Source organism: Mustela nigripes, chromosome 3, assembly GCF_022355385.1.
Source record: "Mustela nigripes isolate SB6536 chromosome 3, MUSNIG.SB6536, whole genome shotgun sequence".
Lineage (NCBI taxonomy): Eukaryota > Metazoa > Chordata > Mammalia > Carnivora > Mustelidae > Mustela > Mustela nigripes.
In genome coordinates, this window is record NC_081559.1 from 14,780,368 (window position 1) to 14,805,422 (window position 25,055).

Genomic DNA, 25,055 nt, shown 5'->3' on the forward strand with positions numbered 1-25,055 from the left:
TCGAGGTCTTTTCTGGTTCCATATAAATTTTAGGATTATTTGTTCCATTTCTTTGGAAAAAATGGGTGGGATTTTGATAGGGGTTGCATTAAATGTGTAGATTGCTTTAGGTAGCATAGACATTTTCACACTATTTATTCTTCCAATCCAGGAGCATGGAACATTTTTCCATTTCCTTATGTCTTCCTCAATTTCTTTCATGAGTACTTTATAGTTTTCTGGGTATAGATTCTTTGCCTCTTTGGTTAGGTTTATTCCTAGGTATCTTATGGTTTAGGGTGCAACTGTAAATGGGATTGACTCCTTAATTTCTCTTTCTTCTGTCTTGTTGTTGGTGTAGAGAAGTGCAACTGATTTCTGTGCATTGATTTTATATCCTGACACTTTACTGAATTCCTGTACAAGTTCTAGCAGTTTTGGAGTGGAGCCTTTTGGGTTTTCTACATATAGTATCATATCATCAGCAAAGAGTGATAGTTTGACTTCTTCTTTGCCGATTTGGATGCCTTTAATTTCTTTTTGTTGTCTGATTGCTGAGGCTAGGACTTCTAGTACAATTTGAATAGCAGTGGCGCTAATGGACATCTCTGCTGTGTTCCTGACCTTAGCTGAAAAGCTTTCAGTTTTTCTCCATTGAGAATGATATTTGCGGTGGGTTTTTCATAGATAGCTTTGATAATATTGAGGTATGTGCCCTCTATCCCTGCACTTTGAAGAGTTTTGATCAAGAAAGGATGCTGTACTTTGTCAAATGCTTTTTCAGCGTCTATTGAGAGTATCATATCGTTCTTGTTCTTTCTTTTATTGATGTGTTGTATCACACTGTCTGATTTGCAGATGTTGAACCAACCTTGCGGCCCTGGAATAAATCCCACTTGGTCGTGGTGGATAATCTTTTTAATGTACTGTTGGATCCTATTGGCTAGTATTTTGATGAGAATTTTTGCATCTGTGTTCATCAAGGATAGTGGTCTGTAATTCTCTTTTTTGATGGGATCCTAGTCTGGTTTTGGGATCAAGGTGATGCTGGCCTCATAAAACGAGTTTGGAAGTTTTCCTTCTGTTTCTATTTTTTGGAACAGTTTCAGGAGAATAGGTATTAATTCTTCTTCAAATGTTTGGTAGAATTCCCCTGGGAAGCCGTCTGGCCCTGGGCTTTTGTTTGTTTGGAGATTTTTTTTTTTTTTAAAGATTTTTATTATTTATTTGACAGAGAACACAAGTAGGCAGAGAGGCAGGCAGAGAGAGAGAGAGAGAAGCAGGCTCTGCACTGAGCAGAGCCCGATGCGGAGCTCGATCCCAGGGTCCTAGGATCATGACCCGGGCCAAAGGCAGAGGCTTTAACCCGCTGAGCCACCCAGGCGCCCCTGTTTGGAGATTTTTGATGACTGTTTCAATCTCCTTACTGGTTATAGGTCTGTTCATGTTTTCTATTTCTTCCTGGTTCAGTTGTGGTAGTTTATATGTCTCTAGAAATGTATCCATTTCTTCCAGATTGTCGAATTTGTTGGCGTAGAGTTGCTCATAGTATGTTCTTATAGTTGTTTGTGTTTCTTTGGTGTTGGTTTTGATCTCTCCTCTTTCATTCATGATTTTATTTATTTGGGTCCTTTCTCTTTTCTTTTTCATAAGTCTGGCCAGGAGTTTGTCCAATCTTATTAATTCTTTCAAAGAACCAGCTCCTAGTTTCGTTGATTTGTTCTATTGTTTTTTTAGTTTCTATTTTATTGATTTCTGCTCTGATCTTTATGATTTCTCTTCTCCTGCTGGGTTTAGGCTTTCTTTGTTGTTCTTTCTCCAGCTCCTTTAAGTGTAGGGTTAGTTTGTGTATTTGAGACCTTTCTTGTTTCTTGAGAAAGACATGTACTGCTATATATTTTCCTCTCAGGACTGCCTTTGTTGTGTCCCACAGATTTTGAACCGTTGTGTTTTCATTATCATTTGTTTCCATGATTTTTTTCAATTCTTCTTTAATTTCCTGGTTGACCCATTCATTTTTTAGAAGGATAATTTTAGTCTCCATATATTTGGGTTCTTTCTAAATTTCCTCTCGGGATTGAGTTCTAGCTTCAGAGCATTGTGGTCTGAAAATATGCAGGGAATGATCCCAATCTTTTGATACCAGTTGAGACCTGATTTAGGACTGCGGATGTGATCTATTCTGGAGAATGTTCCATGTACACTAGAGAAGAATGTATATTCTGTTGCTTTGGGATGGAATGTTCTGAATGTATCTGTGATGTCCATCTGGTCCAGTGTGTCATTTAAGGCCTTTATTTCCTTGTTGATCTTTTGCTTAGATGATCTGTCCATTTCAGTGAGGGGAATGTTAAAGTCCCCTACTATTATTGTATTATTGTCGATGTAGTTCTTTGATTTTGTTATTACTTGGTTTATATAGTTGGCTGCTCCCATGTTAGGGGCATAGATATTTAAAATTGTTAGATTTTCTTGTTGGACAGTCCCTTTGAGTATGATATAGTGTCCTTCCTCATCTCTTATTATAGTCTTTGGCTTAAAATCTAATTGATCTCATAGAAGGATTGCCACCCCAGCTTTCTTCTGATGTCCATTAGCATGGTACATTGTTTTCCTCCTCCTCACTTTAAATCTGGAGGTGTCTTCAGGTGTAAAATGAGTTTCTTGTAGGCAGCATGTTGATGGGTTTTGTTTTTTCATCCATTCTGATACCCTGTGTCTTTTGATTGGGGCATTTAGCCCATTAACATTCAGGGTAACTATTGAGAGATATGAATTTAGTGCTATTGTATTGCCTGTAAGGTGACTGTTACTGTATATTGTCTCTGTTTCTTTCTGATCTACTACTTTTAGGGTCTTTCTTTGCTTAGAGGACCCCTTTCAATATTTCCTGTAGAGCTGGTTTGGTGTTTGCAAATTCTTTCAGTTTTTGTTTGTCCTGGAAGCTTTTTATCTCTCCTTCTATTTTCAATGATAGTCTAGCTGGATATATTATTCTTGGCTGCATGTTTTTCTCGTTTAGTACTCTGAATATATCATGCCAGTTCTTTCCAGCCTGCCAGGTCTCTGTGGATAGGTCCACTGCCAATCTAATGTTTTTACCCTTGTATGTTACAGACTTCTTTTCCCAGGCTGCTTTCAGGATTTTCTCTTTGTTGCTAAGACTTGTAAATTTTACTATCAGGTGACGAGGTGTGGACCTATTTTTATTGATTTTTGAGGGGCGTTCTTAGCATCTCCTGGTTTTTTATGTTTGTTCCCTTTGCCATATTAGGAAAATTCTCTACAATAATTCTCTCCAATATACCTTCTGCTCCCCTCTCTCTCCTTCTTCTGGAATCCCAATTATTCTAATATTGTGTCATCTTATGGTATCACTTATCTCTCAAATTCTCTCCTCGTGGTCCGGTATTTGTTTGTCTCTCTTTTATTCTCTGTCATTTGGTCTTCTATGTCACTAATTCTTTCTTCTGCCTCATTTATCCTAGCAGTAAGAGCCTCCATTTTTGATTGCACTTCATTAATAGCTTTTTTTATTTCAACTTGGTTAGGTTTTAGTTCTTTTATTTTCCCAGAAAGGGCTTTTATTTCTCTGGAGAGGGTTTCTCTAATATCTTCTATGCCTTTTTTGAGCCTGGCTAGAACCTTGAGAATCGTCATTCTGAACTCTAGATCTGTCATATTAGCAATGTCTGTATTGATTAGGTCCCCAGCCTTCAGTACTGCCTCTTGTTCTTTTTCCTCTGGTGAGTTTTTCCGCCTTGTCATTTTGTCCAGATAAGATTTGCTTTCTCTTCCTCTGGAATTCCGCTGTTCTCCTTGGTGAGTGAAGTTGTTCTTGGCTGGGTTTCTTGTGGATCTTCTGGGGGAGGGGCCTGGTGTAGTGATTCTCAAGTGTCTTTGCCCCAGGCGGAATTGCACTGCCCTTACCAGGGGCCGGCCTGAGTAATCCGCTCCGGTTTGCTTTCGGGAGCTTTTGTTCCCTGAGCGCTTTCCGTAGAGTTCTGGAGGACGGGAATGAAGATGGCGGCCTCCCAATCTCCCACCCAGAGGAGCGGAGAGCTCGGGGTCCGCTCCTTAGGGTGCCCTCAGAGAACAGCACCCAACTGCCCCCATCTCCCTGGTCTCTGGTTGCGCTTGTAGGAAAGCGCTCAATCGGTCGCACTTGGAGAAAAGCACCCGGTCGCTTCCGTCTCCCTGGCCTCCAGCTGCGCTCCCAGCTCACTCAGGCTGCGACCGGTTGGAGGTAACCCGGAGCTGGGAGCTCACTCCTGGGCTCTGTCTCTGTAGCCGGCTTCCCCGCTCTACTACCTGCGAGCTCTGCGACACTCAGACACCCCTGGTCCTTCTCTGACCCCGCGGGACGTGGGGTTATGCTGACCCCGCGGGGCCTTTCTTCTGGTTTAGCCTCTGGAGTGATGTCCCTCCGTGGAGCAGAGTTTTAAAAGTCCCGATTTTGTGCTCCGCTGCTCCGCCGCTTGCCGGGAGCCGGCCCCTCCCGCCGCGGTCTATCTTCCTGACGCTTTGGATTCACTTCTCCGCTGGTCCTACCTTTTAGAAAGTGATCGATTTTGTTTCTAGAATTGTTGTTGTTCTTCTCTTCGATTGCCCATTGGATTTGCAGGTGTTTGCAGTGGTTAGATAAGCGTCTAGCTGATCTCCTGCTACCTGATGTCGTCGCAGCCTGCTGCTTCTCTGCCATCTTGGCTCCTCTCTAGATAATCCTATATTTTATTGCTACAGTTCCTTACAGCAAAGACTAAAAAATCTAATTCATAAAGTGAAATGTTGTTTCTAAGAAATGTGACTGTATATAGGTGTATGAGAGAGGAATTTGTGAACGAGTATAGTGTTTTACACAGGGAAAATGTCAAGGTTTACCCATTGAATGTTGTGAAAACAACTACAAGGAAACTGAAAAAATAACATTGGGTTGGTGGTATTGCAGAAGAGAAGCCAATAACATATATCCTCTAAATGAAAGTTAAGTTACAACATTACCATAAATTTCCAGAAGAATACAGATATGGTAAGGCTTTAGCAAAGTATGAATAAAGAGCAGTCGCAAGAAGCATTTTTCGAATCCTTATATTAGGCAGTCTTTAGGATTTGTTAGAGAATCCTTACTCTTTTTATTTTATTTTTTTAAGAATGCTTACTGTAATGAGAGCAAAAAAGCCAGAAAACAACTGAAAAGTGTAATATTCTCAAATGACCAAGTAAGCCAGATAGACCCTTAACAGTGATTATTAACACAAGCTGTGTTTTTAAACTTTGTGTTAATTTGCTGCTTTTTCTTAGCATAACATCTTGTGATTTTTTTTTTTTTTTTTTTTTTTGCTTGGAAAGGAATAACAACAATGATCCAATTCTTTTAACCCTTCTGAAACTACAGAATTGATAATTATTTGGTAAAAAGCCTCCTTACTCAGTATGATGAGTTCAGTTCACTTTTAAATACTCCCTGCTGTTCATGTTTAGGAAATGTTTCACTCTTAAAATGAATTGCTCAAATATTTTTCTTTACTGTAATGTAAAATATAAGCACCTAAATTTGAATGCACTCTCAGATGTCTATAACCTCCAAAGGTAGTAGTCTTTTCTTTAAAAAAAAAAAAAAAAAAAAAAGATTTATTTATTTATTTTAGGGACTGCGTTAGGGGGAGGGGGAAAAGGAGAGAGAAACTTAAGCAGACTCTGCACTCAGTGCAACCCTGAGATCATGACGAGCTGAAACCCAGATTCGGACGCTTAACTCACTGCATCACCCAGGTGCCCCAGTGGTATCCTTTAATGGTTTTAGAAGTAGTATTCATTTAGAACATTTAGAGTGTTCATTTTGTCTCATTTTCTCAGAGTATTTACAAATCTGTAGAAATAAGCTGTAAAATTCCAAGTTATTTTTCAGAACGTTTTGAAGTAGACATTTTGAAACAATAAGCCTCAAAGATTATGCTCCACAGGATTTCATAAATAACCAGGAAGGTCATGTTCCGAAGGTCTGTATAGTTCATCAGCACAGACTCTTCCTCTAAGTGTGGTTGCTTGCAGAGCCTTTACTATGTACATACCTACTTGTTACTCTGTGTAGAACTTAAGACCTCTCTAAAACTGCAGTCATCTGGTGATGTTACTTGTTACTTGTTACTCTGTGTAGAACTTAAGACCTCTCTAAAACTGCAGTCATCTGGTGAGGCCTTGTCTTCACATTAACATCTTAGTATGTATTGTGAACATAAAACTCCCAAGTCTAAGTTTGGAGATCTTTTGGTGGCTTTAGGGAAAGGGTCTTGTCAAATGAAGAATCATCTTAATGAAGTGGAGTGTAAAACAAGTGTCTGGTTACTTCTCTTCCCTGTTCATGAGATGCTAGGTCTAGAACCAAATAATGCAGATGATGATTCTCATCAAAATCCTGCTTCAGTCTTCTAGAATGGCTTGTTTTCAGCTCAGCTCTAAGGAAAATAAGTCTAAAGTAGGATGTTGTGTTTCACAGGAGTTCTGGTAGATAAAATCTTAATGCGGTCCAGAAAGAAAATGCTGTGGTATCGAAATTAATTTGGATCATCACATTAAATTTTTGCCCTGGGGGAAAATAGTAGTATTTGGGGTGACCTTTGTAAAACCATTTGGAACTGAATTTTTTTTTTAAGATTTTATTTATTTATTTATCTGACAGAGAGAGAGAGAGAGAGAGAGAGATCACAAGTAGGCAGACAGAGAGAGAGAGGAGGAAGCAGGCTCCCTGCTGAGCAGAGAGCCTGATGTGGGGCTCGATCCCAGGACCCTGAGATCATGACCTGAGCTGAAGGCAGAGGCTTAACCCACTGAATCACCCAGGTTCCCCTGGAACTGAATTTTTTAAACATGGTCTAGTTTTGAGAAAAGTCCAACTTGTTTTGTTATGAAGTAAATGTTTTTTAGGAAGATTTGGGATTGGTTTTTACCTGGGCTGTTGTTGGTGGACTTCTTAAAACCATATGATTTCAGATTTTCACTTTCAGAACTAGAAAAGAAATAGAACATACTCATCTTAAAAAATAATAATACACTTGATCTACCTACAAGAAGACTGTTCTGAGTTAAACACCTAATCATTCTGGTTTAGCTGAGCACCAGAAGGTCATTAAAAAAAAAAAAAAAAAAGGTTGAGAAATAGTGACTGAAGTGGGGCATTCCCTACTTTTCTGTTATGGGACTGTTGGTAACAGAAGAGGAACATTTTCATCTTATTTGATGGGACCATACACCCAATAAATAGTTTTCTAGAATACCAGTTGCTGTCTCCTTCTATCAGCTTTGTCTCTGCTACTTCTATGTTCATTATGTCATCTTCTTCCTCCAAGTTACACAGGGTATTGGGAACATACCAGCAATTGTTCCAAGCCTCTGTGAGGGGGAGACAAGGCACCAAAGGGTTTACTGCCAAGAAGTATGACCTTAGGGAAAAACCTAATCAAAAGTTACCTTTTAAGAAAGGTACTTGTTTCTAGGGTTATTCTACTCTGTCCCTTACAGCTAGATACTCTTCAGTGTTAATAGCTTAACTCTTGTCTATATATCACGTATGTCTCCTAGCTACCAAGTATACTTTTTTCATACTAATATATTACTAAGTTTTCTTCTCTTCTCTGCGTTTATGCTGTATTGAGGTTTTTTTTGTTTGTTTTTGGTTTTCTTTTTTTTTTTTTTTTTTTTTTTTGGTGACAGGTCCTAGGTTAGGCATTCTGCATGCATTAGTTTTTGGTTTTTGTTGTTTTTAAATCTTTGCATCCGCTCTGTGAAGTAAACCACCTTTTTTCATCACATTTATGGATTAGGGCCAAAGAAATGATTACTAGGTATTTAACAACAATGGTGAATCAGGTGTTTGATGCTGGGTGACTTTGAAGTCCAGTCTCTCACCACTGAGCACTCTGTCCCCTAAGGCACTTCCCTAGTTCCTGTCTACCTACTTACTTGTCCAGGTGTGTACTGGTCATGCTGTTCTAGACCTGTCAGCCTCTGCCCCTCACTTGGGTTTCGTCTGGTCTTTCTCTTCTCTGCTTGTTGAACTCCTTTACTTCTAGTGCCCACTCAGAGAGTGTTTCTGTGTGGCCTTCCCTACAAATACCTGCCCCCACCCCAGCATCCCCATGCCGCCTCTCCCAGCACAGCCCCCTGCAGCGGATTGCCACAAACATTGCTGGGCTCAGGTTATGTTCTTTTGTATCTCCGGTTAGAATATGAGACCTTTGAGGGCAGTGACTCTTTCATCTTTTCAGTTGTATTAGTCTTAACTGTAATTTGAGTTAATAAAGGTGTTTTCTTAAGAAGATACATACTGTGCTTTACACTCATTCTGAAGGAAAGCATAACTGTAGAATTAATCTTGGGCTGTTGTTTCGTACGTACCAGGTTTATTTATTTACATACATTAAACATTCGTTGTAGGCTGACTAGTGCTATGCACTGTACCAGGCGTTTGCGATAGAGGCAAAGACACGTTGGGGAGGAGAGAGTGATTTGAATGAGTCCGGTGTGTTTTGGTATGAATTGGAATTGTCATGACACAGATCTAACTCTCAGAATGGCTTGATACTGGCTTCCTAGCAGAGTGCTTGCCACTTACTAGAAAGTCAGTAAATATTTAATTAATGAATGAAGAACCAATTAATTTGCCTGTTAATTAAGTAATGGAAAGTATAAATTTAGGATGTTGGGATGCAATTTTTTTTCCTGGTATTGAGCATTTAAACTTGTAACCTTTAAAATCCTGAAAACCAAATTATTCATGATAATCTGCAGAAATTCTTTGAGAAAACATGTTGTTAGTGATGTGACAAGATCAGTTTGGTATTACATGTTAGAATAGATCTGTATATAAGAAATGCTTCCTGTTACAATTTTTAGAACTTTCTTTAAACTCCCCCAATACTTTTTTTGTGTTAATGCATTATCCCTCAAAAGAGGGCCTTTAAGAAAGCTTAAAAATATTTGTACCTACGGGTTTCCCTCCTTCTACGTTTGTTTTCTTGTATTATTAGCCTTTCCTTTTAATGTGACTCGCCCTGACCCCTTACCCTCCGCACCTTTTTGTTTCCGCAGTATCTCTGGCTCCTCCTCCTCCCTCCGTCCTACAGGTAACTCCTCAGTTACCTTTAATGGGATTTGTGGCCAGAGTCCAAGACAATAGTAAGTGTATGTCTTCTTTATGCTGTAGATCAGATTATAGGCTTAAAATGTCATTTATATATAATTGGCTGAATAGTCCTTCGTTCACTGAGAGTTCACATATTTGCATATTCTGGGCAAGTTCCTGGGTGAGCAGCTAGTGTGATAAAATAATTAAGATGAAGTTCTTTGCTTTCAGATAACTTAAAATCTGGTAGTGAAGATGAGACAAGAATAAAATAAAGCCCATCTAAGAAAAGAAAGACCACATCTAACCAAGGAGATGCTCCTTAGTCCCCCAGATAGCCCGTCTCTTTATATGCATTGCTCAGACAGCTAGTAGCCTCGTTTGCTGTCACTGGAGTCGCAGGGTCTGGTGGCCGGGCTTGAGAATCTTCCTCCAGTCTTGTGATTCCAGGTGTAAAAATGGCCATGCCGTGGTAGGTCTCAGGGGACCAAATGGCCAGTCTTTCTCTCCTAGGAGGCCTCATAGATTGGCAATGAATTTCCATCGGCCTGTAGTCTGGGGTCGAGACAGGCAGGACCAGATAACTAATTTCACTGACCCATTCGGTCGTCTTCTAGGAAAGCATTAAGGAAGCTCAGGAGACTGATGTCTCCGAAGCAGGAGGCCTGTGTCACACTCAGTGAGGAAGTGCTGTTACAGAGACCAGTGCAATAGGCCATCAGATGAATTCTTTTCCGGGGAGAGGTCTGTGCAAGAAGCCCACATCACAGTCGCACAGTCGCACGATGGGCATGGGATCTGAGCCAGGCGTTCCCATTAATGAAAAGTTTCATGCCTTCAGTACGATGAAGCCCAGAGTATGCATCTCATAACAGGGGTGGCCTGACCAGAGGGGTACACATATTTGCACTGTGTTGCTTAGGCGCACAGATGGGCGTTGCTGATACCAGAATGGGAGCTCGTAGGAGAGCAGGAATTTTCGGTGGCTCTGTTGGCTGACTGTTTCCCCTGCACTTAGAGAAGCATCTGACACAAAGCAGACACTTTAGTCCCTGGTTTGTTGTTGTTGTTGTTTTGTTTTGGGGGGGTTGATTTTTTTATTTGTTTGTTTGTTGTGCTTTTGTATCTAACCAAATGCCCCCTTTTTATGGACACATTTCTTTTTTTGTTTTTTTTTTTAAGATTTTATTTATTTATTTGACAGAGATCACAAGTAGGCAGAGAGGCAGGCAGAGAGAGAGAGGAGGAAGCAGGCTCCCTGCTGAGCAGAGAGCCCGATGTGGGACTCGATCCCAGGACCCTGAGATCATGACCCGAGCCGAAGGCAGCGGCTTTACCCACTGAGCCACCCAGGCGCCCTATGGACACATTTCTTTGTTGCATTTTAAGTGGTTAGAATCCTGGCCCACTTGCCTGAGGGCTCACGGCCTCTTGCAGGTGCTTTTGCATCTCTGCTCCCTTCTGAAAATAGTCTGACTTCCGCTAATTGGAAGGTAAACCAAGGAGCACCTCCAGAGTTCAGCAGTGTGATTGCCTTTTGGAATAGTCTTTTCTTTCTTTCCACAGTCACATATATTTCTCCCCTACAAAATGTAGAAAAATAAGAAAACTTTGTTTATGAGGTGAGCTGTGGCTGATTTTATGGATACAGCAGGGATTCTGCATTCAAATGGATGTTCTCTTCAAAACATTCACCTTGGAAAGATGTGTACTTGTCTTTTAGAATTATCCTCTTAGTTTTCAGGTGTATTACTTTGAAGATACTCTGGTAGCAGATAGTCTATAGTAAGATTGATACTTGGAAACAGTCTGGAATTACTTGGAACCAGGTATACTGGGCTGAGTGGTGCAGCGCTGATTCTGTTATTCTTAAAATCCTTCTATGGCTCCCCATTGCTCTTTGGATAGAATCCAAACTGTTGGAAGGCCCTTCCTACTTAGTCCTCTTCAGCTTCCTCATGCCTCTTTCTACTGAACTTTGGCCAGTTCCTTGAAAGGTTCCTACTTTCTTACCTTTGTATTTTTTTTCTCCCTTCACGTCGGACATGAAGTATCCACCCTCACTCCATCCTGCCCTCTGGCCAGTAACTCTTACTTATTCTTCAGGTTCAGGAAGCCTTTCCTGACCTGTGTAAGAGTTTTGGTCTGCTGCTGTGTTTCTCAGAGTGAGTTACAGCACTTACTGCGTGTAATTACAAGTGAAAATTCCGTTGTCCGTGTCTCTATGACTTTTGCCTACTGCTCTGTCTCAGTGCTGAACATAGTGGCTAGCCATAGCAGGCTCTCAGTTGATGTTTGTTGAATGAGTAATCATGAAATATGACTTTAAAGTTACTGATCTTGTCTCGTAATAGTGTGTCTTTTAAGATAACAGGCATTGAAGTTCAAATTCCTGCTTTTCTACTTACTTAGTGGAGGACTACTTAATCCTGGAAAGCCAGTTTCCACATAAAATGAGGATTAAAATGGTAGGTTATGTCAGTCTCATTAACTCTGAGGCATTATAAGAAATAGTAAAAATGAGCAATGGCAGAATCTTTGAGTAATTTTATAATGTAATTTCTCAAGGTGATTGTTTTGAAAGACAGCGTTCCTTTGGATCTTTGTTTTTATGTAATTGTTTCAAGTCAGCCTCTTTACCTTATAAATGCAAATAGGTTATATTGTTGATTCCCAACCTTATGTAATTTGTCATAAAATATATGCTAAATCACATATCTGTAGTTTTTATTTTAAAAACCCATTAGGAGTAAAAGAATCACTTTTAATGAGTAAAGTTTGGAAGTGCATCAAACAGGCAGGTTGGGAAGGAGACTGGCAGCGCGTGGGAGAACCTGGAACAGGACAGAGGATGGGAACCGACATCCCAGGCCCCACCAGATGCCAGCAGTCTTCTGCATCCACTTGGTTGAATCAGTAGGCTCACATGAAAGATAGAAAATAAACAGGATTGCTCAGAGAGTTTCACAGAAACAGTACTGGTACCTCACAAATAAGAATAAATAAATGAAATTGGGCAGCTGATAAATGCAGCTTTACTCAGTTTATTTTGTCGAGCTGTGTCCAGTTATGTACCAACCATTTTGAAAAGCTTTTGAGTTGCCTGAGTTTGGATATATGCTGATACTTGAGCTGTGGAAGCAGATTTTTAAGTCACTCTTCCATATTTAGCTTGAGGAAATTCTGGATCATAAATCAGTCTGAGCTAGGTGAAATTCTCTCTATAAAAAATAGCAAGCACGAACATCTTCATGCATGAAGTTACCCAAAGTCTTGTGATTTCCATTCCACTAATTTGGTAAAATGCTCTTTAAAAAAATTCATTGAAAGGAATGGAGATTACTAATATTTGACTATTTACAAGTGCATTCTAATTTATTAAAAATTAAATATGCTTGTAAACGTCCAAATTATTAATATTTTTGATAACCACTGCTCCTTGGATATAATATAAAACCAAACTATATTGTACTTACTCTTTCTTTGAAAAAGAGGATTGTGTATTAGCATACACATTAGAATCACCTGCTTTATTTAACACCCATCAGCCCTGACCCACAGGGAGGAGAAAGTCATGCTTGGAGATTTGAAACATTATAGTTGGTGGGGAGCCTTCTCTTGCCCACTTATTTTTTGAAAAGATCATTTTTAAAATTAGCATATAATGGATAATTTGTTTCAGGGGTATAAGTCTGTGATTCGTCAGTCTTACACAATTCACAGCACTAAACCATAGCACATACCCTCCCCAGTGTCCATTACCCAGTGAAAGATCACTATTTTCAAGTCTAGATTTACATTCCATGTATATAGAGGTTTGGATAGAAAATACTGAACTTGCATAACATGTAGTATTGTTGTCAGCTTGATACATTCTTAGTTTCAGATACACCACCTCCACCACCACCTGTGGAAGAACCAGTCTTCGATGAATCCCCTCCCCCACCTCCTCCCCCAGAAGATTATGAAGAGGAGGAAGCAGCTGTGGTTGAGTATAGTGATCCTTATGCTGAAGAGGACCCACCGTGGGCTCCAAGGTCTTACTTGGAAAAGGGTAAGTTTCAGAAGGGGGTCTAGAGGGGTGGGGAGACACCTCTGCATGGAAATGGAATTTACTCATTCTGAAAACCGTATTTATTTTTTTACTGATAGGTAAAGTTTTGCTTGCATAATCTATGCAACATTTATTTTTTATTTTTTAATTTCTAAATTTGGCAGAGATCACAGGCAGGCAGAGAAGGCAGGCAGAGAGGCAGGCAGAGAGAGAGAGGAGGAAGCAGGCTTCCCGCTGAGCAGGGAGCCCGATGTGATGTGGGTGGGGCTTGATCCCAGGACCCTGGGATCATGACCTGAGCTGAAGGCAGAGGCTTTAACCCACTGAGCCACCCAGGCGCCCCTATGCAACATTTTATTAATTTAGCTTACAAGGTTCATGACTTATGAAAATCACACTAGTAAAATTCTGTGACTCTCTGATTTTATACTGATAGTTATTTATTGTTCCTACTGAACATGCTTTTTTATGATTGGTTTCTATAAGACAAAAATTTTAAAAATAGACTTTTTCTGGAATGCCTCTGGAAGAGGATGATATTTCCAAATTATTATTTTTGTGGTATCTTCTTTCAGATATTTTAGGTTAAACATCTGCATATGAAATTTTCTTCCAGACAATAATGGTTTCTCAGTTTCTTTGCGAAGTTGGGCATTTTTTTAAGTGCTGAATGAAACTTTTCTGACATGACACTTTTGGGACACAGGCTTCCAAATCTCACGAAGACTAGCTCAGAAAAAATGTATGCTATCTTCAAATTTTCTGTTAAGGGAATTGAAGCTACTAACTTACTTGTTTTAAAAATGGACCACATTAGAATCACCTGGGGCGCTTACTCTAACAAATAGGATCAAGGTAAAGTAACAATGACAGATTTACCCTTCCTCTTAAAGCAGGAATGAATCCAGAAAAAAAATACAAAAATAATGATTTTCAGACACTGGGTAACAGGCAGTGGTAGACTATGACCCCATGGAGAAGGACGTCAAACAAGGTAAACCTTTGATGGTCTGGGTTTGCCAACTAGGGGAAATTTCTGGGCCACAGTGCCAGGAGGTGGAACCCAAATAGCCTGGAGATCTCACTGCATAAGCAAGGTAGAGGTCAGAGCCTTAGGAGGCCACAGAGAAGAAGTAGTTACACAAAGACAGAGGACAGTGCTCTGGAGATCTGCAGAAGCATCCCCTTGTGTCTTTGAGTGAATAGTCCTCTATGTAAGTGTGAAGAAACCACCTGAGCTTGGAGAGAGAACAACCAGAAAGGAGTACGCAAAAAAATTACTGGAAATAACAAGTTTGGGAATGGTTCATGCTCCTGAACCAGCCAGAACAGAAAGACCTTGCAATGCACAGGGTATAGAGAAGAGGCCCCCAAACTGTTTGCCTTTAGTGATGGGGCCAAATGAGCCATACACTAGAGGTTACTCCAGACTGCCCTAGCAAATGCTTAAATACAAACCCTGAACGCATCCAACTGATTTCATGTAACTTAGTTGATCTCTGGAACAAAATCCAACATTGCTCAAAAAAGTAAAAAAAAAAAAAAATCCAGAGCACCAAAAGGTAAGATCTACAGTGTCTAACATCCAATCAAAAATTCCAAGGCATGTAAAAAAGCAGGAAAACATAACTCATAACTAAAAGAAGTCAGTGAAAAGAAACAGAAATGATTGAGATGAGGAATTCCCAGACAAGGGTGTTTATATTACAAATGCCCCATGGGTCCCAGAAGGTAAAAGCAAACATAAACACAAAAGAGGAGCAGAATGTCTTTAAAAAAAAAAGAGAGAGAGAGAGAGAGAGAGACCCACACAGAATTTCTAGAGATGAAAAATAACAGTATCTGAAGGGACAGTTCAGAAGAAAAGATCAGCAACTTGGATGATCTAACAATAAAAACTATCCAAAATGAGACGTGGAAAAAACCAAAAAAACGGCAACAGATATGTGGGACAGTATCAAATAGTTTTCATTTGCAGAAGATATGTTTTTTTTTAATTATTTGAGAGAGTGCAAAAGCAGGGGGAGTAGTGGAGGGAGAGGGAGAAGCAGATTCTCCTGCCGAGCAGGATGCTTGATGGGGCTGGATCCCAGGACCCTGAGATCATGTCCTGAGCCGAAGGCAGACACTTTACTGACTGAGCCACTTAGGTGCCCCAGAAGATATGATTTTATATGTAGAAAATCCTACAAGGAGTCCACAAAGAAGCTGACAGAGCTAAAAAGCGAGCTCAGCAAGATTGTAAGCCACAAAGTCAATGTGCAGAAGTAATTGGATTTTATTTTTTAATTTATTTTTAAAAAGACTCTATTAGAGAGAGAGCAACAGAGATAGTGAGAGAGAGCGCGTTGGGGAGGAGAGGGAGAAGCAGGCTCCCCACTGAGCAGGGAGCCCGAATGCAGGGCTTGATTCCTGGATCCTGGGATCGTGACCTGAGCTGAAGACAGATGCTTAATGGGCTGAGCCATCTGGCTGCCCCAAATTAATTGGATTTTTATATATGAGCAACAAACACTTGGTGATTGAAATTTATTCAATTATACCTTTTGTAGTAACATCAAAAATATGAAATACTTAAGGATAAACTTAATAAAATATATGTAAGACCTATATGAGAACTGTAAAACATTAGGAGAAATTAATGAAGGCCTTAAATAAATCAAGAGATATATTATGCTCTTTGATCATTATTGTTCAATAATTGGTTTTACCCAAATTGGTCTGTAAATTGAATGCAATTTCAGTAAAAATTCTGGGAGCCATTCTTACAGAAATTGATAAGGGGATTCTAATAGTTATATGGAAATGTAAAAGATCTAGTGGAATCAAAACAGTTAAAAAAAAAAAACTAATGTTGCAAGATTTAAACTAAGTCTACAGTATTTGGGACAGTATGGTACTGATATAAGTATAGAAATATAAATCAAGAGAATATAGAATCTAGAAAAAGATCCACACATGTTGTTTAACAAAGGTGTCAAGGTAATTCAGTGGGGAAAGGATAGGGTTTTCAACAAATGCGCTACAACAGCTGGATATCCATCATGTGGGGAGCTTAGAGTAACAAAAAGTGGTCTTCCATTTCTGGCGAAGGTAGAGGTAAAAAATTAATGTTCATGTAATTTCCACCCTTACTTTACCATATACAAAGATTACCTTGAAATGTATTTTAGATCTGTTGTACAACCTACACTATACAACTTCTGGAGAAAAATATAGGAGAAAATCTCTGTGTTCTGGGATTAGGAAAAAAATTTATAGAGAGCATATAAAAAATTGACAGACTGAATATCATTAAATTTTTCTTCTTTAAAGATGCTATGAATAACAAGGCAAGCCTACACTGGGAAGAATTTTAGCAAAATAAGTAAGGAGGCAAAAAACTTCTAGAAAAAAAATTCGAACACACTTCATTTAGGTGCATGAATTGCAGATAAGCTCACGAGAAGATACTTAACATTATTAGTCATTAGGGAAATGCAGATTAAAGCCACAGTGAACCAGACTAACTCCCACTGCACACCCTCTAGAAGGACTACAGTTCGAAACCCGGGCGATACCAAGTATTGGAGGAAGTGTGGTGAAGTGGGAGCGCTTAGGCTTTGCCGGTGAGAGTGCAGTGTGTTTCAGCTACTTTGACAAACAGCTGTCAGGTTTTTTGTTTGTTTGTTTGTTTTAAGATTTTATTTATTTATTTGACAGACAGAGATCACAAGTAGGCAGAAAGGCAGGCAGAGAGAGAGGAGGAAGCAGGTTCCCCGATGAGCAGAGAGCCCGATGCGAGGCTCGATCCCAGGACCCTGGGATCATGACCTGAGCCAAAGGCAGAGGCTTAACCCACTGAGCCACCCAGGTGCCCCCAGCTGTCAGTTTCCTAAGAAATTAGACATACACTTGCCAAGCTGATCTGGCAGTCCTTTCCTGCATATAACTTAAGAGGAATGAAGATCTATGTTCACACAAAGACTTGAACTCAAGCGTTCATAGCTGCTTTATTCATAATAGATAAAACCTGGAAACAGCCCACATGTCTTTCAACTAGTGAATGGATAAACTAGTTGTGGGATATCCATCCATTCAATGGAATACTGTGCAGCAAAGAAAAAGGAACAATCTTACTGATGCAAGCAACAGTACGGATGGATTTCAAGCTTTCTACCAATGAGAGAATCTGGACACTAAAGACTCATACTTCATGGTTCCATTTAAATAAAATCTAGAAAATCAGTGGTTTTCAGGGACCAGTGCTGGTGGGTGAGGAAATTTACGTAGGGGCAAAAGGAAACTTTGCAGCGTGGCATGTTCTGTATGATGACTGTGGTGGTGGCGGGGATGTATTTGTCATGTATACAGTGCATGCATTTGGCAAAACTCATTGAACTCTACATGTAAGTGGTTATATTTTATGTCTAAATTACACCTTAATAAAGCTGTTTTTTAAGGAAAATAGCCTGAAGTCCTACGGTACTAGGGTAGGACTTTGGGCATGGACATGTTTTACAAACTCCCTGCCTGATTTTCACGCTGTCCTAGATAAAGTGATGACAGTTTTCAGCTCTGAAAAACCAGGTCAGTTATTCCTTAAGAGAACAGCACAATAAAGGAACGGTGTTGCTTTCTAACAATGTACTCTCCATTGAGTATGTTAAAAATCTGCAGAAATTTGTAAGAGAAGATAGTGAGTTACTTTCAGTCCAGGTAACTCTTTGGAGTTTTTAAGAGTATGTCTGAATTGTTCTCTAAGATGTTTTTCAAAGTTTGATTTGTCCTTTAGTTGAGATCTTTTAAAACATGAAAATCAAGTGAGCGCTTTCTTACTCTTTCCGGCAAAACAAAAAGAATCAGCCATGCTTTGCTTATGGTTGCTTTTTCGTTTGAGTGTACATCAGTGTTAAGCCTGCTGCCTAATGACTCATTTCGTTAGCTTAGACTGTAGGGCCTGCCGGCATTTGAGTCACTTACGTTGCATTTCGTATGTTTGCACCTCCCGATGTAAGAAACCAGAAGCCCATGGGCCTGCATCCCAGCATCAGAATTTTTTAAAGTTCTTCCCATAATTCCAAGGTTGAGAACCATTGCCATTGGTTTATCTTAACCTTTGGTGGTTTATCTTAACCTTTGATTACTGCCCATACTGGCCAAATGGAGATAAGGTGTATATGTAAGTATCTTGATTTAAAAGAACAGATAGTTTTATGTATTTATTAGGTTGCTTGGCATAATGCTAGAGTTACTATGTATGTAAGGCAGTTAGTCTTCCCATTTTGCAAACTAGGAAATGGAGGTTCAAAAATAATTTATATAACAGAAAATGTTAGTGTTAACAAAAAGGATAGTATCATAATAGTTATTAAGATAATAAAATATGCTAACAGTTATATAGATGTTCACTTACTATAAACAAGGCCCAGGGCTATATCTTGTATGTTCATTACTTCCTTTAATGCAACTATATTGTTTTGAGGGTTAGGACTATGTAATTCCCATCATACAGCTGAGTAAAAAGGAGCTTAGGAAAGTTACGTATATTCTGTAAACTCACAAGTGCTGGAGCTGGGATTTGAACGAGGTGGTATAACCCTGGAGCCCACATTCTTTTTTTATTCCGTTTCCCCTAGAGCCCGATTTCTTAACCACTGTACTCAGCTTGATTTCAGATCTGGGATTGAGTCTTAGTTGTACTTTTTATTAGCATTAAATTCTTCCTGGCAAACTTCAACTTATTTGTCAGTGCCCATTTTATATCCTTCCTTCTATCAAGCCATCTGTTCTTGTGTTCTTCCAGCTCAATGATGTAACTTCTTGGTGGAAGTATAAACAGTGTATGGTAACTTACCAGATCCATTTCTGTCCTCACAAGACTATGACAGTCCCTTGTCTTACTCACCCGCCTGTAAAAATCAGCATGGATGTTCCATTAAGGATTGTCAAAAAGTGAATAGTGCCATTATTCTATCTGGGCATTCCAGAAAGCTGTTCAGAGGACGTGGCGTTTGTGGTGTGTCTTGAAGGATGAGTAGGAGTTTCTCAGACAAATGAACTAGGGCAAGTCACACTCAGTCATAAGTCTCTGTGGTAGTTTTGTTTTATTTGAGGATTAAGTTTGCATGAAAAACTAACAAAATGTACTTATCAGAAGGAGAGCTCGATGGAGATTTTGAGTGAAGTTCTGAGTGGTGTAATAAAGGTACAGAGGACCCTTTTATAAAAATAAATCTTCATGTGGAGTTGAGCAAGTTATAAGGTAGGTATCCCGAGTTCACGGAACTGTTGGGATCTCATGATTAGCAACCAGAGATTGCCTCAGATGTTGTTACCGAGTTATTTAAGCAGTGAAGATGTCAGGAGAGCTGACAGGTATCTTCGTTTTCTTAAAACTTGTGGCCCCTCATTGTGGGTATGTGGCCGTGGCCCAGCGCGGCCTGCGCTGTGAAGGGATGTATATTGGAGACTCGCGGCCGCCGCACGGAACTCTTGGGAATTCAGCTCCTTCTTCTACTTGCTGAAGAGGTGTAGGCTCTGGGCAGTCGGAGGACGCGTGACTCGGCCTCTCCCTCCCTCCCCGTCTCTCACCGGCCGTTCGGGCGCGTGTCTCCGCGCGAGAACCATTCCCTTCGTCGGAGACCCGGCTGTGGCCACAGCCTGGCGCTCTGGCTCCGGGACTGGGCCCGTCTCCGCGGTGAGGTCGCTTCCCCTCGGCTCCCGAACGGCAGGTCTGACTAAATGGGGGTTCTCCCTTCATACTGGTCGGGACCGAACCTCTCCGGGAGGGGATTGCGCTGCCCGTGCCGGGGCGCTGGAAGAGCGGCTTTGGGTCCGGGGTGAGAAAGTCCCTGCGCTGCGGCGGCGGCCGGGAGGGTCGGACATTCGCTCACTTGCTTCGGTCTTCCTGCGGCGGTTAATCTTTTCACATATTTTTTTTTTTTTTCCCTCTAGTTGTGGCAATTTATGATTACACAAAGGACAAGGAAGATGAGCTGTCCTTTCAGGAAGGCGCCATCATCTACGTCATCAAGAAGAACGACGACGGCTGGTACGAGGGCGTCATGAACGGCGTGACCGGGCTCTTTCCCGGCAATTACGTCGAGTCCATCATGCATTACTCGGAGTGAAGCTCAGCAGGGCCGCGCGTGCCTCACAGGACCAGTCAGGGCTTCCCGGGTTAGCAAAGGCCCTGGGGGTTCCCCTCCAGTGAACCGAAGGAAGGACACAGACGACACGAACTGCTGACGTTTTTTTGGTTTATTCCCCAGTGTTAAAAAAGCAAGCTGAATCGCAACAAACGGATCTTTCTGCCATTATTTGTACTATATGCTGAGCTGTTTGCATTAAAATAAAGTGACCGTTTCTACATCTGGCCGAGGCACAACGGCATAGAACTCTGTAAAGCAAATCAGGTTCAGACGGATTCAGAAAATCTGGGATCTTCCTCAGGAATACTCTGCCCCCTCGGGACTTCTCCTGCAGAACCCGGGGCACTGGCTGTTCCCCGGTGCCTGTGCGAGGGGGGCAGCGTCTGGCCCCAGTGCTGTGCCCTCGCCCACCTGCTTCCACTTGGATGAGGAGCGACCTAGGATTTAGCGCTCATACTTCACCATCTTTGTAACTGTCGATGGCTTCTTTCCTCGCGCCCCTGTAAATCCTGCATTCTCGCGGCACTGGAGTGCGCCCGGGAGTTACTGCTGCTGCCTCGCATCCCTTCATGCTTTGCAGTTTGTAGACTGGGGGTGACGAAGTGAGTCCCCGAACATTGTGAGGGTGGTCACTCACCGCTGGTTTGGTTTTGATGCGCTGCTGCTGCTGCTGCTGCTGCTGCTGCTGCACGAGCGCGCGCTGCCGCCGATGCTGTGGGCCCCGCGTGTGGCGTGTGCGCGCCGGGTTGGCGGAGCGGGGCGGCCGTGCCGAGCTACACGGGAGGCTCCCGAGGCTCCGCAGGCTCCCCGAGACCAACCTGGAGAGAGTGTCGGGTTCCCAGACGCCCTAGACGCTTGCCTTAGGCACTGTTTCCGGAGTAGAATCTTGGGAGGTCAGACCAGCTCTTTCTTCTTTCACTATTTAGGAAAACACTCTTTTTTGGAAAATCGCAGTTATTTCCAAGTCTCTTGACCGTCCCTGGGAATCAGGCTTGCACTGCGCCCCCTGCGTGGTGGTAACGGCCAGGGCCGGCTGCCGCGGAGCTTACTCAGTTCTCAGAGAGGGAAATGCTCTCCCGGGCTGTGATTGGCTTTTGAAGTCGCTGCTCTTGGTAAGAATTTGAACCTTCGATCTCGGACTAAGACTAGTGGAATAAAAGGTAGGAGGCCAAATATTCATCCTATTACATAGATAAAAATTAAGATAATTTGGAGCAAAACAGTATTTTTTTCTGTACAAGTTATAGCTTCACATTCAGCGCAGTTTGTAAGGCAGACGGCTCGGATCCTCACTTCTGTAATCCTGTAAGAAATACTGAAAAGGCCCGAGAGGGCTCGCCGCTCGCCAGCATCCGGGCCGGGCTCGCGAGCCCAGCGCGGCCGCGGGTTGTCCACGGCCCAGGAGCTTTGCCGGGTCATTCCCCAGTGCTGGGGGCAAAGGGGAAAGGCAGTGACCACATTTATTTCAAATGAAGGCCTTGGACAGGATAGCGCAGGTAGAGGGATTTGATTACAAAATGGAACGAGAGCACTCGTGTGTGAGGCCTTCGGGCGGCGCAAGCAGAAGTTAGTATTCCACGTGTAGATGCTTTCTGAGCACAAAACTTCATCACCGCTTAACAGGCCTAGATACAGAGTTCCCCAGTCAAGACTTTGTTTTAATGTTGCAGGGGTTTCCCCCCACACGTTGCAAGTTAGCGATTTTGCTTTTAGATTTCTCCCACACTTTGAATTGGGAATTTAGCGTTCATTAACTTGCCTCCACTTCAGGCTTTTGTTAGGTCTTGACATTCTTTATGTCCTGTTTTCCTTTAAAGTAGCGGCCCCGAGTGTCCCCTGAGCCTTCAGGTTCACTATGGACCAAGACTATCCACCTGGATAGGTTAAGCTCTTCTTAGTGTTGGTGTAAAACTAGGGAAACTGTTTTGAAATTTAGATGTGAAGTTTAAAACTTTAAAACTTAAAAACTTAAAAACTTTATTGAAGTTTTTACTTCAATAGCTTTGTGCTGAGAAAGCTTAGTGGATATTTAAGGCAAGAGGGTATTTTGAAATCCGGTATAGTATTCACAGCTCACACCTACAGAAGCAGAGAAGATAATTGTGCAGAAAAGTTGGTGGCGGTCAGTTCGCCGGTTGGGCCCCGGCTGGACTGTGGCGCGCGGGAGACGCCGGCGCAGCCCTTCCCACTGGAGACGCGCAGCGGAGGTGCCGCCGGGGTCAGCCGACTTCTCGCTATTATTTAGTACTAATGTGTACAATTGTTTTAAAAACACCTTTGAGTTTTCTGCATATTCTAAATTTCTGTACAGTTTTGAATTCTATATATTGTCTTGGAAGGATGCTATGTAATGATGATGATGGGCCAGGCCTACAGTAATTGGAGACTTTTAATGTATGTAATATTTCACAGATTGCATGCTATTAATAGTCTGTGAAGGTAGTATTTCTTGATTTATCGTAGGTTCCCCCTGTTTGTCTTTTTATGAACTACAGGATGGTTGGTAATAGGAATTCCAAATGGATGCAGAACTCTTACGGGATATAGAATATTGTGGCAGAGATGATCCACGTCTAGACTCTGCTGACTTGTAAGCAACCATTTTAACAGGATAGAGGGAATCTAATGGCAGCGGGGATTTTTTTTCCATCTGAAGTGCTTTTTCTTTAAAATAGAAAAAAAAGAAGTGACTTAAGGGTCCCTGTTCCCCCCTCCCCACCCCACACCTTTTTGGTACTACTATTTGAAAGGCCACAGGGGAATGAATGAAAATACCCTTTTTTGTTGACCTTACGGCAAAGCAATGAATCAAAAACCAAAATAGTGTCAAGATCTAGACCCGAGAGATTCAGCCTGCTGATTTGGAGTACATAGGAATCTTTTAAGAGGACTTGTTCCGTGGAGTCTCCGTTTCTCGGGACGGAGGGGCGGCGGCCGTTCTGTCTGGGGTTGGCAAGGGCCTGCTGGTTCCCGTGTTCCTCGCAGTCACTAGGTGACACACTCTCATCCCTCCCATTCTGCCCCCTCCCACTTCCCTTCCTTACCCGGCTAGACCGAAGGTTCATGCATCTGGACGGGGACGTCTGTGATGGGGCTGTGCTCCCCAGCAGTCTGCAGTGGACGGTTGCTTAGGATCTTTCTGCTTTAGAGGCATCAAAATGATGGTAGTTTGCTTTTATCTTTTTGTGTTTGTTGTCTTTTAGCAGGTACCTTTCTGCATTACGAACTCTTCCTTTATTTTTTTTTTTATTACCCTTTCTCCTTGGTGGAGAAGCATGACATGTCCTGAAGGCTGCCTTTCCCCTGGAACAGGGTTTGTTGGAGGAATTGGCAGGCAGGTGACTGCCAAGTCTTTGAAAAGAATGGGGTCTGAATCACTTTCCATCTGTTCCCTTCTGAACCTCTTTCCCAGGAACTCCTGACTGGTGTTAAGGTGATTTCCCCTCACGTGATTTACTTAAGAATCATAGAATTTTAGAGCTACATGAGATTTAAAAATTTTTAGTTTTCATTTTGACTGAGGAAGTTAGAGGTTTCATTTCAGGTAACAGCTAGTTAACAACAGTAGAGTTCCTGACTCCATCAATGCCTGTACTCTTTCTACAGCTGTCTTAATTGAATATGCTGTATGGTTTTTTTTTTTTTTTTTTTTTTTTTTTTTAAATTATGAGTGCTACTTGATGTCTTCAGGAAGATACTTGAAAAGATATGCTGTTTTGGTAAATACCATCAGTATTCAAACTGTTTAAAGAGTGTATTAAGCACAACTTAATTAGTGAAAATCATGTTCACGTTAACCCTTCTACTACTCCACTCAGTACTGTGTAGCAGAACAGGTGACCTGACTTCAGCACCGGCAGGAGCACAGCAAACAGCCTTATCACACCAGTCCTAAACGGAGGTGCTGTGCTCATAACCTTACATCTATTTGATGCTGATCTTTATTCCTGTTTCTTACTGAGAATTTCATAATTCTTAAGAAAAAAAAAAAAATTAACAAATGAAACGATAGGGCCTAGCTGTATACAAATGATCCTTGCTCAGTATTTTGTAAAAAACACAAAAACAAAAAGCTTATTTTCACATTACGATGAACGTGTCTTTTGCAACTTTAGAATTCTATGGAAAAGCAGCTTTTCATATTTTGTGTCCATGCATCTTTTTTCTTAAGATGGTTTACAAAAAAGAATGTTACAACAACGTGTGATTTGGCCAGTTGTATTTTAAAGCTCCTCCAGGGAGGGCTGGTGTCCCGAGCGGAGTAGAAGTCCTGCAGGAAGACTCGAGGGAGCAGGCTGCTGCCAGTCACGGCTCTTGTGTGTGCCATGAAGCCACCTCCAGCTGAGGGGGGGAATCTTCACTTTTTAATTTTGAAATTGTATTTGAAATTGTTGCTGTGTACTAAGAACTTGACTTAAATAAAATTCTACAAAGTATGTCCAAGTGTCTTGTGAATGTTTTTATGCAAGTAACCAAAGAGGTTACAAAGGTGGTAAATGGAAGTGTACTGCGGAGAAGCCTTCCCGGTGCTCGACCTTGACACGAGGGTTCTCAGTACAGTTGTTTTGCTACAAAAAGGAGAGCTTTTTTCCTCTTGGTTTGACAAACAATAGTGAGTTGTTAATGCACACACTTACACGTACCTTGACATGGGAGGCCAGCATGTAACTGTAGTGATACCAGAGCTTTGAAACAAGAAGCATCCCTCTTTTAAAGAAGAAAATCTTAAATACCCAAAGCTTGCTTGCTTCTCTGCTGGTACAAACTA

At 41.5% G+C, this 25,055-nt stretch overlaps 1 protein-coding gene across 34 annotated transcripts in view; it reads left to right on the top strand.

Annotated features, from left to right (window-relative positions):
- ABI2 (abl interactor 2) overlaps window positions 1–24,725 on the top strand; it is a 123,961-nt gene extending 99,236 nt beyond the window's left edge. For 14 of the 34 annotated variants that reach the window (XM_059393263.1, XM_059393266.1, XM_059393278.1 and 11 more), the window contains 3 exons: window positions 9,067–9,153; window positions 12,981–13,154; window positions 20,091–24,725. In XM_059393263.1, the coding sequence (XP_059249246.1) occupies window positions 9,067–9,153; window positions 12,981–13,154; window positions 20,091–20,266 (437 nt within the window). In that variant the 3' untranslated portion in view covers window positions 20,267–24,725. The remainder of the gene's footprint in view (window positions 1–9,066; window positions 9,154–12,980; window positions 13,155–20,090) is intronic. The other 20 variants (XM_059393272.1, XM_059393274.1, XM_059393273.1 and 17 more) reach the window with 3 other exon arrangements.
- Window positions 24,726–25,055: the final 330 nt, after the last annotated feature.